Here is a 22,959-nt window from a genome sequence, read left to right on the forward strand (position 1 = left end):
TTGACCAAATACCTCAATATTGATATTGCGACAATATTGTAGGGATGACAATTGGTGCTTTCACAAAATATTTACACAATGAGATTTTTAATAAATAATCATCAGTAATGTGGATATAATGACTAAGTGGGTAAAGACAAATAATAGAACAGCTAGAACAGTCTGGTAAGTTCCAAAAATTACATCACTTTACTGTAATGCCGCCTTTAAAACCAGGAAAAGACAACACTTATGCCACATAATGATATTACGATATCCAAACTCTGGGATGATATCTAGTCTCACATCACAATATCGATATAATATCGATATATTGCCCAGCCCTACCTCTCAATGTAGAGTTTAGCCTCAGTTGGGCCCAGTTTTGTTGTGTGAATAGAGGACAAATCCGCTCTCAGACCACTCTTTGCCTAATAATCCTTGGAACAGAATATGCAGTATGAAAAGCACTCTGTTAAGCAAGAGGGTACCTCATCATTTATTATCCCACATTTCTAGATTACATAAAAGTATCTCTGACTTAATTATTGAAGCTATGGCCATACCTATAGTTCTCAGGCACTGTCTACTCTTGAACTGACCTCATGTTTCAGTGTCACTTGGCAGACTCTGTGTCATTCAGAGGCTCGTCTGCTCTCCTGTCAACAGAGTCTGACTAAACACAGCACAGAATAGATGACATATTTCTGGTCAGAAACTTCTGTACAGAATGTCGTTAAAAAGGCTTGCATGCCATTTCAAGGCCTACAGTAATGCCCGTGATGCTCTATCACATGAAAGGGTAATCATTTTTCCGCAGTCCTCTTATTATATTACGAGACCATCACGAGCATACAAGTTATTATTCCTTTAGATATTAAAGGAACATGTTAACATTTCAAAATTTCATTAGTTTTTCATCTCCAGTCACAGTTTGGGGGAAAACAATCTGTCCTTCACTTACCTAGCAGACCAGGGCTGCATCCAAATAATCTTAAGTCCTTTTCTTGAACTGTCTGCTTAACGCCAAGAGGGGAGGTTACAAAGGTTTCAAATCTCAATGGAGCAAAGATGCTGTGCTTTGAGACATCATGGATGCAGCCCAAGTTTAGACTACACAAAAAGGCCTGAGGGAGTTGCTAAAACTTTACATGCAACAATACACATTACGTTTCATACCAAATTAAATAATGCAGAAGTTGTTAGATTCTTAAAACCTGTACTCCTTTACACCTTTCTTTGAAGATACCAACAAGCCAAGGTATGCTTTGAAAGATAGCAGTGCACTTGTTTCTGTTCTGCTGATGATGCGACTGATTGTCGGTTCTCTGCGGCACCAAAAGGGTGGCGTGCTAACAAAACAGAAGCGTGTTAACAAAATAGTGGTGTGTTAACCAGTGAGATGACATGATATTATTACACTGTCAATCACTCAACCTCGGAGGTGACATTGATTGAGCTGTGTGTGTAGTACAGAGTGAGCATTACATACAGATGTTTCCCTTGTTTGTGTAAGCGTCTAAACCACTCATACAAATGCATACAGATTTCACTATAGTCGTGTTTCTAAAGTGGTGTTACACATTTAAATGTTTCTGAAATTTACTGAGGGATTCAAACTGTCACATTGCAAATTTTGAAATGTATGAAACCACATATAGAACTCTATGTATCTATGGTGATATCTGAAGACTGCAAATGAATGACACAAACATCCACAACTTCTCCACACATTATCACTTTTCCATTCAACTCAATTCAATGCAATCTGAGAGGCAAAGTCTGTCTAGGTCACTGTTCCTAAACACATCTGAACTATAAAAAGAACGTACCATATAAGCAGCCACAACCACAGCTTAGAACCACCACATGAAAACACAGTTTTTATGACTTTTCTAATGGAACAAAATGATGTTAATGTAACAAATCCCTAATTTCACAGTACAGTACATACTTTCACACAAGTTGCTGGTAACAAACATGGAGGCTAAATGAGGAAAAACAACCCAACTTTGACAACAGCCACTGTAGATAAACACCAGTACCTCATCATACAATTTTATGCTAAGTATTCTGCTTTTGTTCCTGTAAATAGCCAAGATCTGAAGGATAGAGGCTGAACAACCTGCTGAAGTATCCTTGAGCCAAAAATGAGCTGCAAAGACGTTAATCTATTAACAAGCCTGAACTCCAACCTCTCCTCTACAGTATATTAGCCCTATCATGAAATGCTCATATTAGGTACAACCCAATAAGGCCTCTTGTATTATAACATAATAATATGTGAAGTATTATCTGTAATATTGAGATGCATGTAAACACACCTGAAAATATTAAAAGATAATCAGCTTGCACTGTAGAAAGGTGAAAAATAAAGTATTTCTTGTGTCATAATCACTCAGCTGTTGATTGGCATAGTGTGTCAGCTTATTGTCAAGTACCGCCATGCTGTAATGTGCATCTCAACAGGCTCAAAAGGACCCACAGAGCCGGATCAGCACTGCTGACAAAGCAGAGTCCCAGCAGGCATCCGACACACAGCAGACACCAGAGTGTGTTTTGTGTCAACACCGGGAGGGGGAGAGCTGCGGCAGGTGGCCGGTGTGACAGTAACAAAGTCTGAATGACTACCTGCTCATCCATGTACAGTATATAGTATGTGACTGTTCCTAGACAGGCCAGACTACCAGATTGCTCGCTCCTCTGAAGAGGGCCTCTTTAGCTCATTGTGTTTGTTCAATAAACCAGAAACCTGTAGTTTCGGAGTCAGACCTGCGTCACTAATCGCTCTAATAATAGACCCAAGATGGCTCTGTGCAAGTCTGCAACTGAGCCTGTGCCAGTGGTTGAAAGGTTTGAGAAAATTCAGGGCAAAGACGAGGTAAGACAAGGACAGCGATTGTATGGCTGCTACGGTATGTACACAAAACCAAACAAAGGCATATAGTGACATTTTTAAAAATAGTCTCTTTTGACCTCTCGAAACTAAGAGGTTGCATTAAGATCAGTAAAAACTACTAAAATTAAGGAGGTAAAAACAAATGTGGATCCTGCACAACCCAGTGCGATTGGGTGTGGAATACTGCTTTGGACATAATTTAGTGGTTCAATATTAAAAAAGTTTTCCAGCTAAAACGCAGCTATCGCCTCATTTCACTGCGAGCTACCACAACAAAACAAAAACAGCCCTCTAGAAGCAGAGTAAAGTGCTACTGTGTAAAACAAAGAAAATGAACCATCTTGGTGAATTTAGATGTCTCAGTTCTGCCACTTTCAAATGTAAGAAATTGAAAAATGATGCACGCTAAAAGCAAACGTTTAAAATCGGGGTAATGGGGGTCAGGGGGAGGGGTAATACTGGTGAATCCACTTCACTCACCCCCTTCACTTCTCAGATGGGCAAAGGAAAGATTAAAAAGAAGTGGGAGAGGAGAAAGGAGAGCTGAAAGACTAGCTGGCGTCGAGAGCTCTCCTGCTCTAACAGGAAAGGCTCAGAGCAAAAGAAAAGAAAAAATCTAAACAAGAAAAAAAAGAAAAAATCTAACCCTGAAAAAATGCTAACCCCACCCCCTCGCCTTACAGATTCCTTTTTCTTTCATTGCCTCTTCATCTCCCACACTCTCTTCTTCTACCCCCACTCTTGTCTGTTTTTCCCCCCAGGGCCTCTTTCCACCCTCCCCTACTCTCTCACTCCTCGGCTGTTTTGAGGACAGAGTCGTCTCCCAGGATCTTGCAGAGCTCATTGAGGCGATGCTGCATCTCGGGGATGCCGGCCAGCTGGGCCTCCAGCCGCTGTTTCTCCTCGGTGAGGGAGAGGCGGGTTGCCGTGTCCAGCTGCTCGAAGCGCCAGCCTCCCTCCCCGTCGAACTGCAGCAGGTTGGTGTGGTACTTCCTGGAGGCGGAGAGGAATGAGGAATCAGCGATTTACAACTTCATGACGGATTGAAAAGTGGGGAAACTCCATTTCATCAGTGGGTTCTCTGAAGAAGGTGATACATCAAAAGCTAATTACTCTGTCATAGAACAGATTTGCTTTGTGTGATGTATCTTACCACAGGGAGGGTCTGTGTGTGATGGAGAGCAGGGAGATGCCGGCATCTTTGGCAGCCTGGAAGATTTTTCCCTCCACGTCAATGCTCACAGCGCTGGTACACTCATCCAACAGGGCATATTTAGGCCTGACATACACAGGGGGGAATGGTTTTAATAGTCGCTACCCATCCTGTTGTCATCTTAATACTTCAATAAGATCATTTAAAGTGCCAACCAACAATACTACCAACTTTTACTGTAAAAAAATCTGATACAAACTTGGAAAAGCAGACTGCAGGAATATTATTTGATCTCATTTTGATTCTACCTTTCAAGAGGAAATTTTGGCTTCTTAAATTATAGATATTGCCAAACAGTGACCTCCTTACATGTGGTAGAACATGCGGGCCATGCCCATCCTCTGCTTCTCGCCTCCTGACAGCACATCCTTCCAGTCCAGCTCAGTGTCCCACCCTGAACAAGTAAAGAAGAGAACATCAGACAACCTTGAAAAAAAAACACTACGATGGTTTGAAAGGCAGATACTCATATTTTGGGAATATAGATGCTGAGAGCCAATATATTCATATTGGTGAAGAGATATCTTGTCCTGCATTTAGTCTACGAAAGTACATAGACCTATTTTAAAGTGGATGCATTAGGCCTGTACATAAAGAGTTCATCAATATACATTTTGAGCGATATACTGAATAATTTAAATGTAAACAGGTTGTTTGTATATGTCTGTTCTTACCAACAACCATCATGAAGGAGGAGAACAGCACTGAAAGACCAGTATCTAGTGTTTGCGGTGTGACTAGACAGGAAATCCCTGTCAGTTAGTTTATATCGCGTGAGTGTCCGCATCCGTGATTGATGATTTGTGACTGTATATGCGTGCGAGTTCCTTTGCAATCAAGACCTTTCTCAACATTTTCACAGTGCAGTCATTCATACATTAAAACCTCCTGCTGCACTAAGCTTTGTGCAGTAGTTGGTTCACAACAATAGGCCTGTTTGTTTGGCAATGAGAGAGGAGTGGCTGCCAATTAGCCACCGACTCAAGTTTAGGCAATACAAGTAATACCCACGTGCAAAAGATCAAGCTCCTGGCTGGTACATGTTACCTTAGTCTGTTTGATCCCAAAACACCGGCAAACTTGCACCGCAGTTATAATTTGCAGTGCAAATTTTGCTCATTTTTAAACAACTTCAAAATTACATGTCAGAACCTGTAACACTAAAAGATGTCTGATGTTGTAGACCAACAGGATCTTACCACTGGTCAATAACTTTATTGTTTATAGTGGATTACACTCAGATTAGGCTAATGGTTACTTTGTCCATTTTTTTCTGGTAGTTTTGTCAAATTTACAGTTTTGTCTGATGGCTATGTTGTCTATGCCATGGTTATTTTGTGTAGTTTTATACAGTTATTTTGTCAAATTGATGGTTATTTTGTCTAGTTATAGAAGTAGGTTTAAGTTGTCAAAAAGTGTTGCCTGTGCAATTTTCTGCATCTTCAATCTTCAATCTGCATCTTAACCTATCATCACTTGAAACACGCAGCTCCACATCATTGTAAGTTGTCTTCCTAACTGTCGTACCTCCTTCTCTGGTGACGATGTGGTTGAGGTTGACGATGTCCAAGATGGCCTCCAGGTCTTTGTCACTAAGGCCCCTAGCAGCCATGTCCTCCACCGAATCTGGATAGATCACCTGGTCTCGCAGTGAACCCATGGACATGTAGGGCCTGGAGAAACACACACACAAACACACCCGTTATCCACTGAGTGTTTCTCAAGAGTGTGAACTTCTCATTTCGTTAAGTGCTTGAGATGCTGAAAAAAGAGGATGTGGGTGTGTGTACAAAAGGGCATAACCTTTGAACACTTAAATAGAAAAGTGTAAGTGCATTGGGTTCTGTTACAGCTACCAGGTGGCCATCTCATCCTATGTATAAAATATTTACTGCTCTGCAGGAGGGAGTTGCTGAGTCTGCAGCATTAAACAGCCCTGGATAAGATTACGTTAGACAGTCTTGGTTCACTTCGGTTCAGTTTAAGCGCTACAGTCCTACTGCTTGAATTTGTGGAGGATTCCCTCATCATTTTACTTGTTAGAAATTCAGAACATACACACTTTAATTGCCCACATGTCCTCAATGGATGACTGACTCTTAACCATACACTCCTGTGACTGATGGTAGGCAACATGCATCATATTATATGGCTCAGTCTGACAACTTTTTGCAGAAAGTTGACAAAATGTGACACAAAACAAGCTTATATGATCCATTAGCTGCTGTTTTCCTTGTGTACACTGATTCTAGTTACCTTGTATCACTCAACAGAGTTATCACAGATCAGTGGAGCAAAAGATACATTGTGGGGACACATGGCTGATTTTGATGTCCATGCTAAGTCACACCACTTTCTGAAAAGAGTCAACTGATGATACTGAACTTAGCTTCTGTCATTTTCTACATTTTTGGGGATCTTCAGGATGAATAATAATGATATTGCTGTAACTGTGAGTATTAAAAGATACAATATGTCTGTATGGTAAATATTTCACTGTGGTCAGGGCTCTGGTTTCTCTTTGTCAGCCCCTCCTCTTCAACATACACACACTGGTCCTGTTACAATGGATTAGATTACTGGTAGGGTTCTCCAGTACAATGATCATACCCTACAGTTGTTTCAGTACCCCTCACCGCTGTGGGATATTGGAGTATGGGATGCGTGAGACTGTGTCTTTGTGTCTATACCTCTGAGGGATGTAGAACATATGTTGAGGAGAAGGTTTGTGAAGGCGGCCACCGTAGACAGGCCACAAACCACTGAGGATCCGGAACAGAGAGCTTTTTCCACAGCCGTTCGGCCCCGTGATCAATAGGTGCATGCCCTCTTCCACCTGAAAGGATCATATCAGTATCATTACTGAAAAGTGAAAGTAGCCCAAATATTATGAATAATAGCGAGAAAGTATCAGAATAGTGAAAATGTTTTACTTCAGAAGTAATTATATGTACACGTGCAAGTCAGTTATTTTGAGCAGCCAAACATATAACTAACCAACTGATCAGCAACATCTCTTTCAGTGCGTTCAGTGTATATTCTACATGAATGCCTGATTCAAAGCTCAATATCAACCGTCACTCCCTGTAGAAGTTTTTCTTGGATATTTACACTACAAGATAGTCTTTGAACCTTTGGTGTATGATACTTGTGGGTGTAAGCACAGTGTCAGCAGGGTGCTCAGGTGTATTCACCTCAAGCACGTGTTTTGGCAACTGGATTTCGGTTTAGTCTGGACAGAGATCTGTTAGCATGAGCTGCAAGCAGTGTTTGAAAGCCATTTTTAAAGTTGAGGCCAGGGAGATATTGATCTTCATGAGGGGGCATAGCTACCTGAAAGTGTGGCTAAAATTATCCCCTCAACTCTCTATCAGCTAACTTGTGATAATTGCAACTGATTTTGATGATTCCTTAGTAATTTACATGTTCTCATCTAAAAGCATCATTTTATTGACGTTTTTCTATTGGTGCCTCTCAGCAAAAGAATCGTTTGGGGGATCGTCTTGAAAAATCTTTGTCACGATCCAGCTAACTGTGAATAAACCTGCACTCTTGCAGCGCTGAGTTCAAAGACATGTGGCTCTGACAAAGGTTATAAATATATTTTAAAGCCAGCTTTGAAGAGCTTAAAAATCCTGGCTTCTGTCTAATTATCAGCGATGAAATCAATCCAACTCAATTATCCACAAACAAAGAACAGGCCCCTGGGATCAGCAGACCCTCAGCCTCTCTGATGTTTGAGAGGGAGATCAACAGAACAGAATAAACAGAGCAGAACACACAGGAAGGGGCAGCTGTCCTTATAATATCTGAAAAGTTCAAAAAGTGATATATAAACCTTTTGCCAGCGCTGATCTGTCATGGTAAGCATCACAAATCCTCTGTAGCTCATTATGGTAGCCCACAGCTGGAGGGGCGCAACACACTGACACCCAAAGGATGTAACTGTTTCCTAATGAGACTACAGAGGATTCTTCTTAAATGCTAATGAACGCCACACAGACAAAAACCCTCGGGGAGTCTGATGATGAGGTGAGGTTCAGAGAACATTTGAAACTATCAGTTAAAGTGTAATATAAAGGGGGGGTAAATCAGAGTTTGATGCTGAAGTATAGATTAATGGATCATTTTGCTACTCTTTCATATTTTAACCCATTCTAATGAGAAAACAGAATACAGTAGATCAGAATCTCATAGACAGTTGAGCTCTCTTACCTTAAAATTCAGGCTTGACACTACTACGTCCCCGTTTGGTGTGATAATTGGGACATTCTCACATACAATGCCGTTGTCAACATCTATCACTTCACCTGCAGAGACAAAAGAGAGAAAGACAGAGAGGAAGAAAGATCGGGAAAATTGAATGACAGTGTATCAGAGTAGTGATAAAGGATTAAACTCTCTCTCTGTCCAGACATAAGCATGGATATGGATGGGATAATACCTAAAGAGCAGGAATTATGGGGTAAAAATAAGAAAATCCCGCTTTAGCACTTCACTTATCTCTTCGCTTAATACGACTCTTTCAAAGGAGATTGATTCTGGAGTCAAATGGATGTTTACACAGGGATGTTTATGCAGTGAATCTGACCATTGACCTTGAAATGTTGGAGATCTAGGAATTTTTGGCTTGTTCTGGTTTTGTGAGTTCCCCCACGAAGGACTTGCTTGGCACAAAATTTAGACAGTAAGTGTATCTTAAAAGTGAAAACGTAGGTCACTGTGCAACCAATAAAAAGAGACGCTCTAAAGATCTAAATGTATTTTAAGTTACTGTAACTCACACTTTATGCATTTAATTCAGTGCTGATGTTTTCTAATTTAGACAATCAAATCTATGGAAAAATAGCAGGCAGAAGGGCTGAAAATAAAGACTTTGGGTTGAGTCGGGGTTATTTAAGTGCATACAATGCATTGGGTCTAACTGACAAAAGCCACCAGCTTGTTCCACGCTCCAGACAGCGGAAGTGGTAAAAGTCAACCCACCATAGCAACAGTAACCAAGCATGTGTGGAAGTTGGGAGTGGCCAATTAGGCTGGTAGCTAACTGTTTCTCTTTTTCAGCCTATTATGATACAAAAAGAGGTGTGTACAACAAGTACACAGTGTATAAGCCTACCCCTGATCTCCAGTGGTCCGTCTATGTGCATCTCAGGCTTGCTCTTCTTCTCCCCTCCTGCTGTGGATGACAGAGAGGAGCGCTTGTAAACACCCCTCTGGACATCCTCGAACACCACAAACATGTTGTGGACCCTCGCAGTGTAGCCTGCCAGCTCTGTGACCTGTCCAAACACACACACAGGGGTTAAAGGTCATTCTTGGGTAAATGTCAGAGGAATGTTAGTGTAACCCTGAGCAGCTCAGATTGTTATAGAGGTCATTGTCACGGTCATGTGCTGATAAACCATGACAGGTGGTGAGGTCGGGGCAGGTACATCTGACAAAAAGGTCGGGAACAAGTGTGTGTGTGCAACAATATGTAATAGTGTATTAAAATGCACAGCCAACACCAGGGTCACAAAGTGGCTGATGCTGTGGATATGATGTTATGGATGGACTGTGTTTCTTTCTTTACTTTTTGCAAGTGTAACTGTGTTTGTTAATATATAGAATGAAACTCACAAAGTCAAAGAAGGGAAAAAACAAAGAAAAATCACCCTCTTGCTTTGGCTTTAGTGTTGCACCCTGCGGCGAGACAATGCAGGCTGTTGACACAGCTTGATTACATTACAACAAACACCAGTTCTGGGAATTGATGGACACCATGTGGAGCTGCAGGGATGTGACTGGCTCAGAGAAGGAAAAAAAGCAAGCAAGCAAAAGAAGAAAGCAAAACACAAATGAAATGAAATGTGTCTTATGAGGGCGGGACATATTTGAAGAGTGGAGGATGACTAATGATGAAGGAAATAACTTCTTTTTAAAGAGCCTCAACAGCTTATTGTAGAATTCTGCTGGGACCAAAACAACATTTTGTATTTCTATCATCCAGTGAGGATAGAATAAAGTAATAGAAATGAGTTGATTGCCCACTCTGAAATGATGGGGATCCATCCTGACAAAAACTTCAGATATAAGCTAGTGTTTACTATATGACAGGTTAGTGCAAATATTTTTCTAAGTAGTGACAGTCCTGTGTTGACTTGCGTTTGAACTTCTTGCCAAAAAATACATGATCATGCAGAAACAAAAGCTAAAATGAACATAAAACATGCAAATAATGTGCAAAATGAATGAAATTATGAGTATTTCATTATTTAAGGGTTAGCCAGCTATGCTTACAATTGTGTGTGAAATGCTGTTATGAGATGTTTGTCCTTTGGGGAAATTCCATTTTAAACACTTTGAACATTTGATCTACCGCATACAGGTGTGTCTAAACACTGGCACGCAAATGTCAGCTTGTGTTGTGGCTGAATGTTACTATTGGGAAGCACTGTATCACCTGATTTGCATAAACACAACCTAAGCTGTGCTTTCTCCACCAATTTATACTTTAAGTTGGTTAATTATGAACTACAAAATTACCAAACGTGCAGACATGAAAAACAAAACTTTTCAACAAAACAGACACACAAAACAGAAGTCCTTGCTGACCAGTTGGATACTGCTGTGGTTTTTTGTTCTAATGAGTAAATACATGTACAAATGTGGTCATGATATATCACGCCAATATATCTGATTATCCTCATTCCCATGCATGTTCCCAGTACGTGCTGCGAGAGAGAGAGCAAGAGACAGACAGAGAGAGAGAGAGAGAGAAAGAGAGAGAGAGAGGGAACGTGAGAAAGAGATGCAGAAGTGCAGGCTGAAAGATCAACAGATGGAGGATTATTCACAGCTAGGCTAAGCCCTGAGGGAAGGAGCTCTGGACAGTCAACACTCAAACGCACAAGGTTGCACTGCTGGCTGACCTACAGTGACATGAGAGTTTCAGCATACTCTATCTTCAGGAAATGATACCTAAAAAAAGATTTCTGTGTTGCAACTATGATTATATTTAATGCAGTCTAACACATATCAGAGGACTAACTTGACCCAGCTGTCTTGTCAAAGCATAAAATCTGATTATACTTCTAATGAATAAATGACTTGGAAGAGATTGTGACTGTGACTTTGTGAGCAGTCACAGCGACTGTCATCATCTGAACGCCACAACAACGATGTTAAGCTGATATTTAACAGTTTGCTTTGATGTAACTACTCTAAGCCTCATGCCATTTTAAAGGGATAGTTCACCATAAAATTAAAAAAAACAGTCATTCCGTCTCTGCTGTCTTCCGAGCAAAAAAAAAAGAATCTCTCTAGCGTCACACAAGCATACTTAAGTCGTCCTTAAAAATTTCAACATCTGGCATGCCCCGGTTAACCTGACGTGCCAGATGGTTTGTTACACAGAATCATCTGAGAAGTCGTCCTTGGAAACGGTTTGGAAAAGGGCACTTTAAAAAAATATTTGGCAGGTGATTGGATGAATCATCTGTTTATCGCCACCTATTATAGGCTAACTTCTTGCTGTCGTCACACCTGAACCACTGTAACTGCCAGTAGTTCCTCATAGGACGCTGATTGGTCCGAACCGCTGTTGCTTCGAGCCACAAGGGCATAACCTGAAACCTGACGAGATGGAGTCTCACGTGATCTTGCAAATCCAGCTGCCTTGCAAGGTAATGACCCGACAGCCCACTGGTTAAAGATTTTTTTATATATATACATATATATATGTATATATATAAAAAAATCAACATGTTTTGCAGCTTATGTTTTGTGCTAAGCGTTTCGTAACAAAACAATAACAATGATGAGGAAATTGTATGAAATATCAATGGAAATATTCAACATTTGGTTCCACACTTTGCAATTATTTGGGCACAAAGCACTTGGATTATTCTGTCTAATAGAGAAATTCCCTCAACAAGAAAACAACAACACCCAGAAGGAAGCTAATAAGCAGGGCTCAGTTCCACACTGGGTTCAAACAGGCCTTTGTAGAACAAAAAGGAAAAAACACATAGCTGAGTTTACAAGATAAGTGGCAAACTCACACGAGCTAGGACATGTCATAGGGCCATCTGACCACACGCGCAAACAAATACACACTGTTATATTAAATAGGCAGAGTGTGTGGAGGTGTGAGCAGGGCATACTGCCTCAGGAATGTGCTCCATCCCTGCTCCCTGTTAATTTTTGCACACTCGCACATCTCTTGGAATTGCAAGCAGGGACTTGCTGTTGCACATCTACTGTACTCGGCACACATTCAGAACAGAGGTGAGTGCAGGCTAAAACTCGTATCCTCCAGGGGAGAGTTTTGCACCAGAGACATGCAATGGAGTGACAGGCGTCATAATCTGCTCTTCCACAGAGTTGCATGTTACTGAAATTTTAAAAAAAAATCACTTGGAAAAGAATCATTTTTTATAATATTTGTCACATTCTGGTGTGGGAAAAATGGCAAGATAATGCTTACAGATACTTGAGACAATGGGAAGTCTTTAAGAAGACTTGACACGACGACACGCTCGCACTAAAAGAGTTTCAGTTCCTACTCTTCACCACAGGCTCTAACCTCTGAACAACGCTGAGCACTGATGTTCACAGATGAGTCACACATTATATGCAAGTTCAACTGACCCTAGCTCAAATACTACATGTGTTATTAAAGGAATTACTGGATAGCGTGGAAAAACACCATCCAAAAACACAGGTGGGCTCATGATTAAAAGCAGACAAGTACATACCGGCCGCACTGCAATACAGCTTCACAACAAATGTGCAGCAGCCAAATCCTCTTACAGACCTGAAAATGCAGCCTGAGAGCGACAATGCATGAATGGGCCTTGCTATTTTTTTTTTTTTTTTTTTTTTTGGATTAAAATGCAACGAGAGATCAGGGATTTGGCCCTCAATGAACAAGGCCTTTCATTCAGTGATTTCTTTCTTTTGCTTTTTTCAGCCTGGACTCCAACACATTCCTGTGCATGCATGGTGAGTTTTCACAGGGGGGGGGGGGGGGTGGAAGGAGAGAGGTGGATGTACAGTACAGTATGCATCTGTCACTCATTGATTCATCCATCCATCCATCTGTTCAGCCTCTTATACACTGGTTTACGAACTGACCCAACCATCCATCCTCACACGTACATGTGAATATTTAAAACTCTAGCCCATCTGAAAAATTTCTTTTCTTCATACATTTTCTTCAAAATAAGATGCTAAACTTAATATAAATAACTACAATAAACCAAATTATATCTGTGCTGAGCTTGAAGGTTAATTATTGAAAAAGTAGTTAGCAGATGGTACCAAAAATATATATTAGCACAGGTGATGGAATGACAATTAAGCAAATTTCATCTGTTAATGAAGGCCACATCATGTGTCTGAAAGCTCCAGAAAATTTGGGCTTGTGCTGAGAATCGTCTCAGCTCTTACTGTCCTCACGTCTTTATCTTGTTCTTAAAGTCTTTCATTGTTTTTCTATTGAATCTTTAACATTTACACACAATCTCGTAAGTGGTTAAATGAATATTTTCGAGATAATGTACTTACTTTATTTGCTGTTTGCACAAAGATGAAAGATCTTGTCTTATGTTAAATTAATCTAATCTGACTCTGGAAATGATCATTCCCAGTGTGGGAAGTTGTATTAGACATGTTACTCTATAAAATAATAAAAAAGACGGAAATACAGCAGCTACTATTGATTTGAAGGTTGATAGTGAAAGGTTGGGCTTATAAATCCGTAGTAAATGAGAGAGATCAGTAGGTTGTCATGATGTGAGGTTTCTTTATTTCCAAATGTCCTCACCTCTTTGTATGAGGACATGATCCTCTCGATGGCATCGGCTCCTGAGGCCAAAAGGTTACGGGCTGTGGTGAAAGCCTCCGTCCTCTCGCTCACCAACACCTGCGTCTGACCATCTGCCGTTTCTAGAGGATGGACAGAAAGACACAAACAGAAGCCAGAAGAGAAAGTGAGCTCACTGAGAAACACAGAAACTGTGCTACTACAGACACTTTTACAAAACTGAGGTGTCTTAGCGATTAGAGCCTGTTAACACCACATTCTCACACCTGAGCCTGTGAGCATAAAGAATACCACAGACAGCGGGACAGTAGTAATAATGATCAGCAAACAAAGGGATTCAGCTATAGCTTTATTTTTATACGACTGAAATATCAAGCGGGGAGGTGTGGGAGGTAGCTACTGTTTTCACACATGCTAATCAGCTCTTGTTTGAGGAGAAAACAGTAGCTGTTAGTTTGGAGATGCTAATGATCCTTATGTGTGCTATGAAATCCGCTAACACCACAGAATCAAACACACAGCTATTATAGGCTTAGGCTTACTACACACCAGATACTGTCAAGAGCTGTGTAAGTTGGATATTGTTCGTTTCTTGCAAAAAAAATCAGGTGAAGAAACAAACTAAGGATCCCTACGACAAAAATCACAATTTTCTAATCTACTGTATAGCCAGGGCTTATCTTTTGGTGTGTTTTATGACCAAATCAAACACTGAGAAGAGATTTCATTGGGAGTCTTGAATAGAAAAGGTTTGGGGCACCTCACTCAGTCACCCTACCGTTGTCAGCGAAGCCGGTGGCCGTGATGATCGGCACGGCCACCATGACCAGCCCGCTGCTGCTCCACACGTACTTCATGAGGAACTGCTCGATCATGATGTACCAGAGACGCTTGGACAGGATCAGGTTCATCTGGTCTGCCAGAGCCCGGTAGCACTTCTGCAGCTGACGCATCTCCACCTGCACGCGACAGTGTATTACAATAACACAGCAGCATATTCATCTCATTGTTTGTGATATATCTATTCAAATCATCTAAGTGTAACTTTGAACCAAATGACCTGTTTGCAGTGAAATCATCAATCTAATTATATTGATATATACATGCTATGACATCAGAAGATGTCAACTTTGGAAATAGTAGATTTGCAATATTGGATTATAGAACCAAATTAGGTGTTAAATGTTAATACAGTTAAGACATCTATGTAGACTGATATCTATGTTAAGATGGACATTCTGCATATATGTCATATTGAGAATCATACTATAACATGACCTATTACAGATTTATTAAAGGGGTTTTACACTTGTGGTTGTAGTGTATATGTAATACTGATTGCAATTGGATAATATAGTTATAATATGGTAATTTAATGACTCCCTCATTATTGCCACCATCCAGCCCTGCACACAGTACCTTGTGTCCCCTGTAGAAAGCTATTTCCTCCGCGTTTGCAATGATCCTGGAGTGCACATAGCGCAGGTAACCCTTCCTGTGAGCTTCCTCAGCCACCAGCTTGCCAAATTTGGGCGAGCAAGCGCGGAGGACCTTGGCGGTGGCGAAGACCACCAGCCCGGCCAGCAGGGTCGGCCCGGTGGCGTTTGCTCCCCTGGACCGGGCGGTCTGGATCAGCGTGTAGGAGGTCAGCATCACGTCCAGGATGGGCTTGGTGAGGTTGGAATAGAGATGGGCCACCGACTGGGAGAACATCATGACGTCCTCGGTGAGAGACTGGTCCGGGTTGGCGAGCCTCCCGTCCATGTTGCTGACTTTGTAGTAGGTCTGATCGGTGAAGTAGGTCCGGTAGGCATGGTTCACCAGCCGGGTGCGGAAGGCCAGAGCCAGTTTGCACTCCAGGTACCGGATGGCGCTGTTGACGAACGTGGCCGGGATGGCGATGAGGAGCCATTTGATCAGCTGGAGGATGAAGCTTTTGGGTTTCTTCTCTACGATCGTTTTAACAATCTTGCCGTCCAAGCTGGCCACGTAAATAGACAGAAACGTCCGAGATATAAGCGCCACCGAGTGCAAGCAGAGCAAACCGAGCTCTTTGGACACAAGCTTGGGGAAGAGGATTTTAGCAAGTTCGAGGATCTGCTTGAAAAATTCTGCATTCACCCCTGGGGTTGTCTTTTTCTGAGCCGCGTCTATCTGTGATTTTACCGCACATGTGGAGCCGTTTTCAGTCCTGGAAAGCCGGCGATTGTTCCCTGGATGTTTGTCTTTGCGGAGCTGCTTGCAGATGATGGGGTAAAGCGTTTTGACACCGTAGGCAGCCGCCGCAAGAAACACGGCTCGCTTCGCCGCAGCCGAGCGGTCCCATCTCACTCTGGACGCCGCATCCAGGATGTGCGACATTTTGTCAACCGTTAGTCGTCCTTGCTGACAATCCTCACAACACCCATCCCCCCTAAACTCCTCTCACCGCGTCGACATGAAATAGAGAAGGACTTCTGACGGCGGGGTTGACATGTACCGCTACATCCTGCTTATTTTTTTTGCACTAATGTCAATTGCGGAATACTAGAAAAACAGCACTTCCTGTTATAGATTTCAAAATAAAACCGCCTCTCTAATTCGACAATAATATGTGGATCATTTCGTTGAGTTTGTACTTTCATTTTATTGGGAGCAAATTCGTTTAACTTCCGGACCCATTGTAATTGTTTCCACTAACTTGACATCAGTCTTTTTTCATTGGTCGCGCCCCCTGACAAAAACACGATTGGTTCCGTGATAGACGTAAACAAATATATCTACTGTATCTACTGTATCTAAAAATATCTACTGTATCTACTGTATTTAAATATTTCTACTGTATCAACTGTATTCTTACTTTGGAAAAATGTATTGTTTGGATTCACTGAATATGACAGGAATCTCTGTTGGCAGTTCTATTTGATTCATTTACTTTCATATTCACAAATCTAAATTCTTAAGATCCCCTCCAGACATGTTTTATATAAAATACTCTACTTTGAATTATGATTTGAGTCTGATACAGTTTTTCCACAAAAAAGTTAAATTACTCCGTTAAAAACCTTAAAATTCCATCTCCACCTTCTCCCCCACATTGGAAAGTCCCGAATCTGTACATATGCAAATATTCTCAGTGTTTGTGCACTGGAGGCTTCAAATTTCCACATCACACTTGTGTAAATTGAATATTGGAGCAGGATTGGCTTCCAGACTAGTTGTGATGTCACAAATAACGCTGATACACCCGCCCCTTAAAATTGGATTTTTAATGAGCACAGAGAAACTTTCCACTTTCAGTAGATGAATGTGAAAACAGCCTTCTAGTGTCAAACTCTGCAAATACATCATTCTGCACAGTGAAGTTCAAACATCTCACTGAAGCAGCAAGAAGATTATATATAGATAGAGTCATAGATTCTGGATTTTTTTAATAAGGGAGGCGGTGTAGACGTAATTTTAAGGATTTTAACAAGATAATGTATCTTTTGTGGAAAAACATATCAGACACAAATTATTATTCAAAGTAGTGTTTTATATACATCTTAAAACATGTCTGTAGGGGAATTCTGACTACTTTTTTCTATTACAACCTTTAGTCCACCTGGCGTGTTTGTGATTGTAAACTCAAGTTATATACACAAAGTGCTGTAAACATGTACTTGTTTCAATAAAAATTAAATTAAAATATATATATATATATATATATATATTCTGGTTACCTTGTACTTCTGCGGCAAATACATGTCACACAGTAATTTATTATACACGTAAATACACGTTTATTAATAGCGCAGCGCGTGAGAGGTTGTATTTCCTCGTGCATTTTGTTAACATATTTTGAGCAACGTTAGCTGCTACTCAGCAAAAATATTACCCAGTTCAATCTGAACCCGCACAAACACACGTTAATTAGTGTTGTTTCACACTTCTCTGATAGGTCACAGCCGTAGAAAATGAACTGGGTTGGGGGTTCAAGGTAAGACAGAATTAACAGCTGTCGTTATTAAAGTTGACGTTAGCATGTAGCTAGCTTACACGTTAGCAGACGTTAACGTTACTCTTTAAAACATCAACTCTCATTTGCAGGAACCGCTTAATGATGAAGAATGATGCGAAAAAGCAGCGGGTGAGACAGTCAAACACAGTTCACAAGTCAAATAACAGCTGTAGTGTTCTTTGTCTAGCTAAATGTGGTTTTGCTCTTTTCTCCCAGGACTTCTTTGAGAGGAGAAAAATGCAACAGAAACTGCAAAACATGGGGATTGCTCTGCCAGAATCCCCCAAGGGCGCTAGCTCTGGTAGTATGGACCTGGTGACCCTGTTTGTTGTGAACCAGATTGCTGCAAAGAAGGAAAACAAAGGTGAGAAGTCTTACTGGTAGATGAGCTCCAAATCAAACAGTCTAACAAAAGATGCTGAAAAGCAGGTTTATGGGAACAATGGATAGCAATTCCCTTAAACTTAAAGTCACCAAAGGTCTGAAAGCTAATAAAATAATAACATACATTCAAATGTTTGGACACACTTTCTCATTCAAGTGAATGGCAGGTGTGTCCAAACTTTTGACTGGCACTGAAATATGTGTGTGTTTTGTACTAACATGCATCACACCTCGAATACATGAGCACATGAAGATAACACTGTGCTGCAAATATAAATGCTATGTTTCATACATAAGATTACAAACTTGTCTGTCCATCAGTGTGCATGTTCATCAGTTCCTCATTATGGCAAATGGATGTGATAAAAAAAAGTGTTTGTGTTTTTCAGATCCCCCTAAAGTAGCAGTTCTCAGCAGCTGTAAAGGCAGATCCAAACATAAGAGAAATGAGCCACTGGTACTGCCAATGAGCCCCTGCTCTCCCTCACAGCTGAGTCTGGTTGAAAGCCAACCTCAGTACAGGTAGAGCTGGAATGTGGATTGTCTAAAACCACCAAGAGTCACAACCAGAATATTGATCACATTGTAACTGTTGAGATATTTAAAATGTTGTAACGTCTGATTTTGTCAGCTTTACCCAGCTATATAGTAATAGCATCAACTTAACTCTCCAAAGAGATCACAGTGATGGATACTTAAAACCTCCTTATCTATCTATCTATCTATCTATCTATCTATCTATCTATCTATCTATCTATCTATCTATCTGTCTATTCTGTGTCAATATTTAGCGTTCAAGGAACGAGAAAAAGAAAGCACGTCATTCCACAAGGGTTCAAGTGTCAGCAGGTTCGTCACTTTTCTTCTTTGGCACTTCTCCTCTTAACATGAGCAAAAAGTGGGACTCTCTGACTAAAAAGTCACCTATGTTTCTGTCCTCTAAGCTGTCACCGGTGCTGGAGTCAGCGTTCTCAGACAACAGTGCATCTGACTACCTGCTGCCCAGAGCTGATCTCCTCAGCCCGTTCTCCTCCACCTCATCAGCCTCCTCAGGTCAAGGTGGTGCAGTGAAGCATTTTATAGACCAATTTAATGGGATAATTGTCTGTTTTTTACTTTACATGAGTGTATTTTAAACTATCAGTGAATTTAGGCCAACTCAAATTGGTCTCTTCAGGAATATTCCCCTTGCAGCTGAATCTCCAGCAGAGAGGCCAGACACAAGCACAGCCACCTCCCCACTGCTCCCCTCCGCCCTGGGACACCTCGGGACTGGAGCAGACTGAGGTAGCCATAACAGAATATCATTTTCAAGGAATATCTCACATTAACAACATTGCATAGTTCCATTTACTACACAGGCATGGGAACATTCGACTCCTCATGTAGCTCATAAGCCTTATTTGGACGCTGCCTGATGGGTGCATGCTGTATGTACAATGTGCAAACACAAAAAGAAGTCTGGTTGATCATCTTGTCAATTTTTTACTGCTGTATTCTGGCCTATATTACAGTGGGAAAATAGCTCCAGTGAAACAAAACCGGTTATCATATTTTTTGCTTATAGCAAAATATCAATGTTGAACCTGCCAGAATCCTGCCTGGCTTCATTAAAGTGATATTTTGCAAAGAAATGTAAAGTAAGTAAAGTAAAGAAAGCATAGCGGCATAAAGAATGCATCATCTGAACAATATAGATTTATCAGGGACACATGATAAAATATTAGCTTGATCTACTTTTCGGTGTCTGCAGACCTGTCAGAAGTAGTATTTTAGAGTAATCTTTCGTCACTCACCAGTAGTTGCTGTAGTGTGGACCAAGAGTGAACTCCTGTGAAGTTATGAACATTAAAAAGTGACAGTGTCTTCCCAAAGTGTGATGCCACTCTTAATATCCAGCCTGGATTTATTGTGTCAGTTTCAGCCTTTCTCTCAGCCCAGAGGTATGACAGACGGTGTCTCCTGGTCCAGTGGATCAAACCCGACCTTTTACCAACTGGAGACACCCACAGCAGCCCAAGTCCTGTTTGGAAGTCCAAAGCCAAAGTGAGAACAACACTGGAATTTTGATGGATTATCTTCTTTTTATTTGTCATTTAAAAACTGTTGTGTTACAGGACAATTGTTTTCTATTAGCTAGCTTAGCTTTTTGTTACCAGTGCAACTCAAAGCCCATATGTATCTGTTATCTCAGTAAGGCCAGGGACCGTGCAAGACGTGAAGTCACCTTCTCTCTAAACCAAGCGGGGGACAAGGACCCCATGTTGGACTTCACTCTTAACCAGTCAGAAAGTGAGCAGCAGTTTGAGGAAGATGTCTTTAGGGGCTTCAGCAATGAAGAATATGATAGAGAGGGTAAATACTGCTTATCGACCGGTTCACTGGGAATCTTTTAAATAAGCACAGTGAGTTTTTCTTCAGGTCAATATTGAATTTCTTTTCAGCTTCTCATTTTGGGAGTGCAAAAACAAGGCTATATCTCAAAGAAGAAACACCAGTCAAATCTTCAGCACCACAGTACGTGTTTGTACTTCAAATATAGTCAAACAGTTTGTCGTCATTTATTTGCAGTATGCTTTGAATTTGTTTTTATGTTGTTATGTTTGTTTGTTTTTTCTATACTGTCAGAACTGTCCCTGACTCACAGTGCATGGGAGTGGAGGTAAGTTCTCTCACACATATGAATGTGTCAAGTCGGCCTTTTACTGCCACTAAGTGGTTGAGTTTGTAATTGCCATGTAACATTAAAATGAAAGTGAATGAATAATAAGATTCTCCACTAAGTAGACAATTAAGAAAGTTTAGACCAGTTCACAAAGTTGTCACAGACAGTCATCACAAGCTGCACAGCACTTCTAACAGCATTTGTTAATTTAATTTTATAGCTGTATATATGAGTGGAGAATACAGTGCATTTCTAATGTGGACTATTATAGTTTTACATTACCTCTGTTTTATTCACAGCTCTCCAACTGCACTGACATGAACTTTTGTAAGTCCACTCAGCATCTCCAGTGTAATTATCCATCCACTGTGCATTTAAAGACAGTAAATTGAATAGATGGTTTTTTTTTATATTCCACAGCATGCCTTGAACACAACAATGGCTGCATGAATGGCTGTGAATTTTCGCCAAGTTACTCTTGTAGAGGAGGTTACCTTAGTTCAGATTCGAATGATGTAAGTTAAGTTACCCTCAAATGCTTTGTTCATCTTACTATTGTACTGTGATTGTAGATTCACTTAAGAATAAAAAAAAATGGAAGTAAAAATCAAGTCAATAGTAAAAATGATGACTGTGCCAGAGAGATAACCTTACATTAACCTTACATTAAGCCAAGCAGTGTCTGACATAAGCGCTTGTATGTTTTCTTTTGCTAACTCAATATCAGGATGAAGAATTTTGTCAGCCGATGGACCACACCTGCTGCACAGATACTGTAAACCCAAACCTGGACTCACAGGGGAATCCAACACACAGGCCTCTCACTCCACACATAAAACCCCAAAAGAACACCGGAGATTATCAGAAATGTATGGAGAATGACTTGAGAAGTGATGGCACAGCTCAGTTTGTATCTCCTCACTCTCAAACTCCAATCTCAGAGCAATGCAAATGCGAGAAAACCTCCAATGAAATGCGAAACGCAGGAACTCAAACCGTCAACATTTTCACAGTCGAGACATGCGACGCTTCGACTCAGTGCAGTCTGGTGTTAGACAGCGTGAGCAAAGCCCCTGGGTTCAACTTGCACCTGCCACCTGTTGACATGTCAGTACAACATTCAGCCACAGGGAGGCAGACTGGCTGCATAGACGCTGCTGCAGAGTCAACCACACACACATATTCATCAGCCAACTCCAGGAGTGGAGGGAACCATACGCCCTGGAGCAAGACACAATTCAAGGCTGGCTCCCTATCAGGCATATTAAACAAATTCACTGCAAACATTAGTGAAGGCAAAGTGATCCTGCAGAGACCCATAAACCCCTTTGTAGATGTTTTGAGCATGACTGAAGGCAAAGGTATAATATGCAATATGTGTTGTATTCAGTTTGTCACTTCATGTTTTAATTTAGAGGAACTTAAATTGTTGGGATTCCACTGACAAAAAGAAATGAACAATCATTTTTTGGACGTTTTCTCCTTTCTCGATCTGATTTAGGTGAGCAGGATGGAGAAGGCAGAGACGAGAGAGGGCAACAAGAAAACGGCCCTCTGATGAAAGACTTCTCAGACGAAGTGAGGGAGGAGCTCACATCTACCACCAGAGTTAACAGGCTCTCAGAAGAGGCAGAAACACTTCAGGAAATAGCCGACATTTTGCTCCTGCTGAAGCAGAGAAAGAGAGAGGGATGAGAAAGAAGGAAGGTAGATAGATGAGGGCAGCTGGGTATTAAGAAACATGCCTGTTCTGAGCATGTTGTTTTAATTCAAAAGATAATTTAACAGTTCGTTTTAAAACCACATAAAATATTCAGCATTTGCTCTTAATGTTATGATAGCGACAGTGAAATAAAGCCCCAAAGCCGTAATGACTCTGATTCATAAGTTTATTTCTTTCCCCATATACATATTCAAGTGTTAAGATTTCATGAAGATATTTATTTTTTATAGAATATAAACTCTAGCAAAACATTTACAGCTTGAACAATAATCAAATATACTATACAGCACTCTTTTTTTATTAGTA

General features: G+C 40.8%; 2 protein-coding genes across 5 annotated transcripts; one reads left to right on the forward strand and one right to left on the reverse strand.

The window, feature by feature from the left end:
- Positions 1–994: 994 nt before the first annotated feature.
- On the reverse strand, positions 995–17,056 carry LOC122974859 (ATP-binding cassette sub-family D member 2-like). The gene is made up of 10 exons (XM_044342879.1): positions 15,322–17,056; positions 14,681–14,861; positions 13,903–14,024; positions 9,211–9,373; positions 8,307–8,401; positions 6,782–6,927; positions 5,619–5,764; positions 4,401–4,485; positions 4,032–4,157; positions 995–3,871 (listed from the first exon to the last, which is right to left on the reverse strand). Exons 1-10 carry the CDS (start codon positions 16,261–16,263, stop codon positions 3,667–3,669), a joined length of 2,211 nt encoding a protein of 736 aa, XP_044198814.1. The 5' UTR covers positions 16,264–17,056; the 3' UTR covers positions 995–3,666.
- Positions 17,057–17,387: 331 nt separating this feature from the next.
- On the forward strand, positions 17,388–22,804 carry LOC122974860. Of its 4 annotated transcripts, none has more exons than XM_044342883.1 (15): positions 17,388–17,860; positions 17,971–18,010; positions 18,098–18,245; positions 18,655–18,787; positions 19,057–19,114; positions 19,210–19,324; positions 19,419–19,552; positions 20,184–20,311; positions 20,460–20,557; positions 20,710–20,782; positions 20,894–20,927; positions 21,230–21,257; positions 21,351–21,445; positions 21,658–22,291; positions 22,432–22,804. In XM_044342883.1, exons 1-15 carry the CDS (start codon positions 17,838–17,840, stop codon positions 22,623–22,625), a joined length of 1,935 nt encoding a protein of 644 aa, XP_044198818.1. In that variant the 5' UTR covers positions 17,388–17,837; the 3' UTR covers positions 22,626–22,804. The 4 variants fall into 4 exon arrangements, with proteins under 4 accessions (XP_044198818.1, XP_044198815.1, XP_044198816.1 ...); XM_044342880.1 differs by having other exon boundaries at positions 17,389–17,860; positions 20,460–20,620; XM_044342881.1 differs by having other exon boundaries at positions 17,390–17,860; positions 19,443–19,552; positions 20,460–20,620.
- The last annotated feature ends 155 nt before the right edge of the window (positions 22,805–22,959 follow it).

The sequence above is a fragment of the Thunnus albacares genome, chromosome 23 (assembly GCF_914725855.1).
Source record: "Thunnus albacares chromosome 23, fThuAlb1.1, whole genome shotgun sequence".
In the NCBI taxonomy this organism is placed as follows: Eukaryota; Metazoa; Chordata; class Actinopteri; order Scombriformes; family Scombridae; genus Thunnus; species Thunnus albacares.

Excerpts from the sequence above, each read along its gene's own strand:
- LOC122974859 (XM_044342879.1), bottom strand. The coding sequence starts at position 16,263 with ATGTCGCACATCCTGGATGCGGCGTCCAGAGTGAGATGGGACCGCTCG. Across the intron at positions 5,765-6,781 it reads ATGTTCTACATCCCTCAGAG|GCCCTACATGTCCATGGGTT; the intron begins GTATAGACACAA and ends GTGTTTCTCCAG. Across the intron at positions 4,486-5,618 it reads CATCGTCACCAGAGAAGGAG|GGTGGGACACTGAGCTGGAC; the intron begins GTACGACAGTTA and ends TTACTTGTTCAG.
- LOC122974860 (XM_044342880.1), top strand. The coding sequence starts at position 17,838 with ATGAACTGGGTTGGGGGTTCAAG. Across the intron at positions 20,928-21,229 it reads CACAGTGCATGGGAGTGGAG|CTCTCCAACTGCACTGACAT; the intron begins GTAAGTTCTCTC and ends TTTTATTCACAG. Across the intron at positions 21,258-21,350 it reads CTGCACTGACATGAACTTTT|CATGCCTTGAACACAACAAT; the intron begins GTAAGTCCACTC and ends TATATTCCACAG.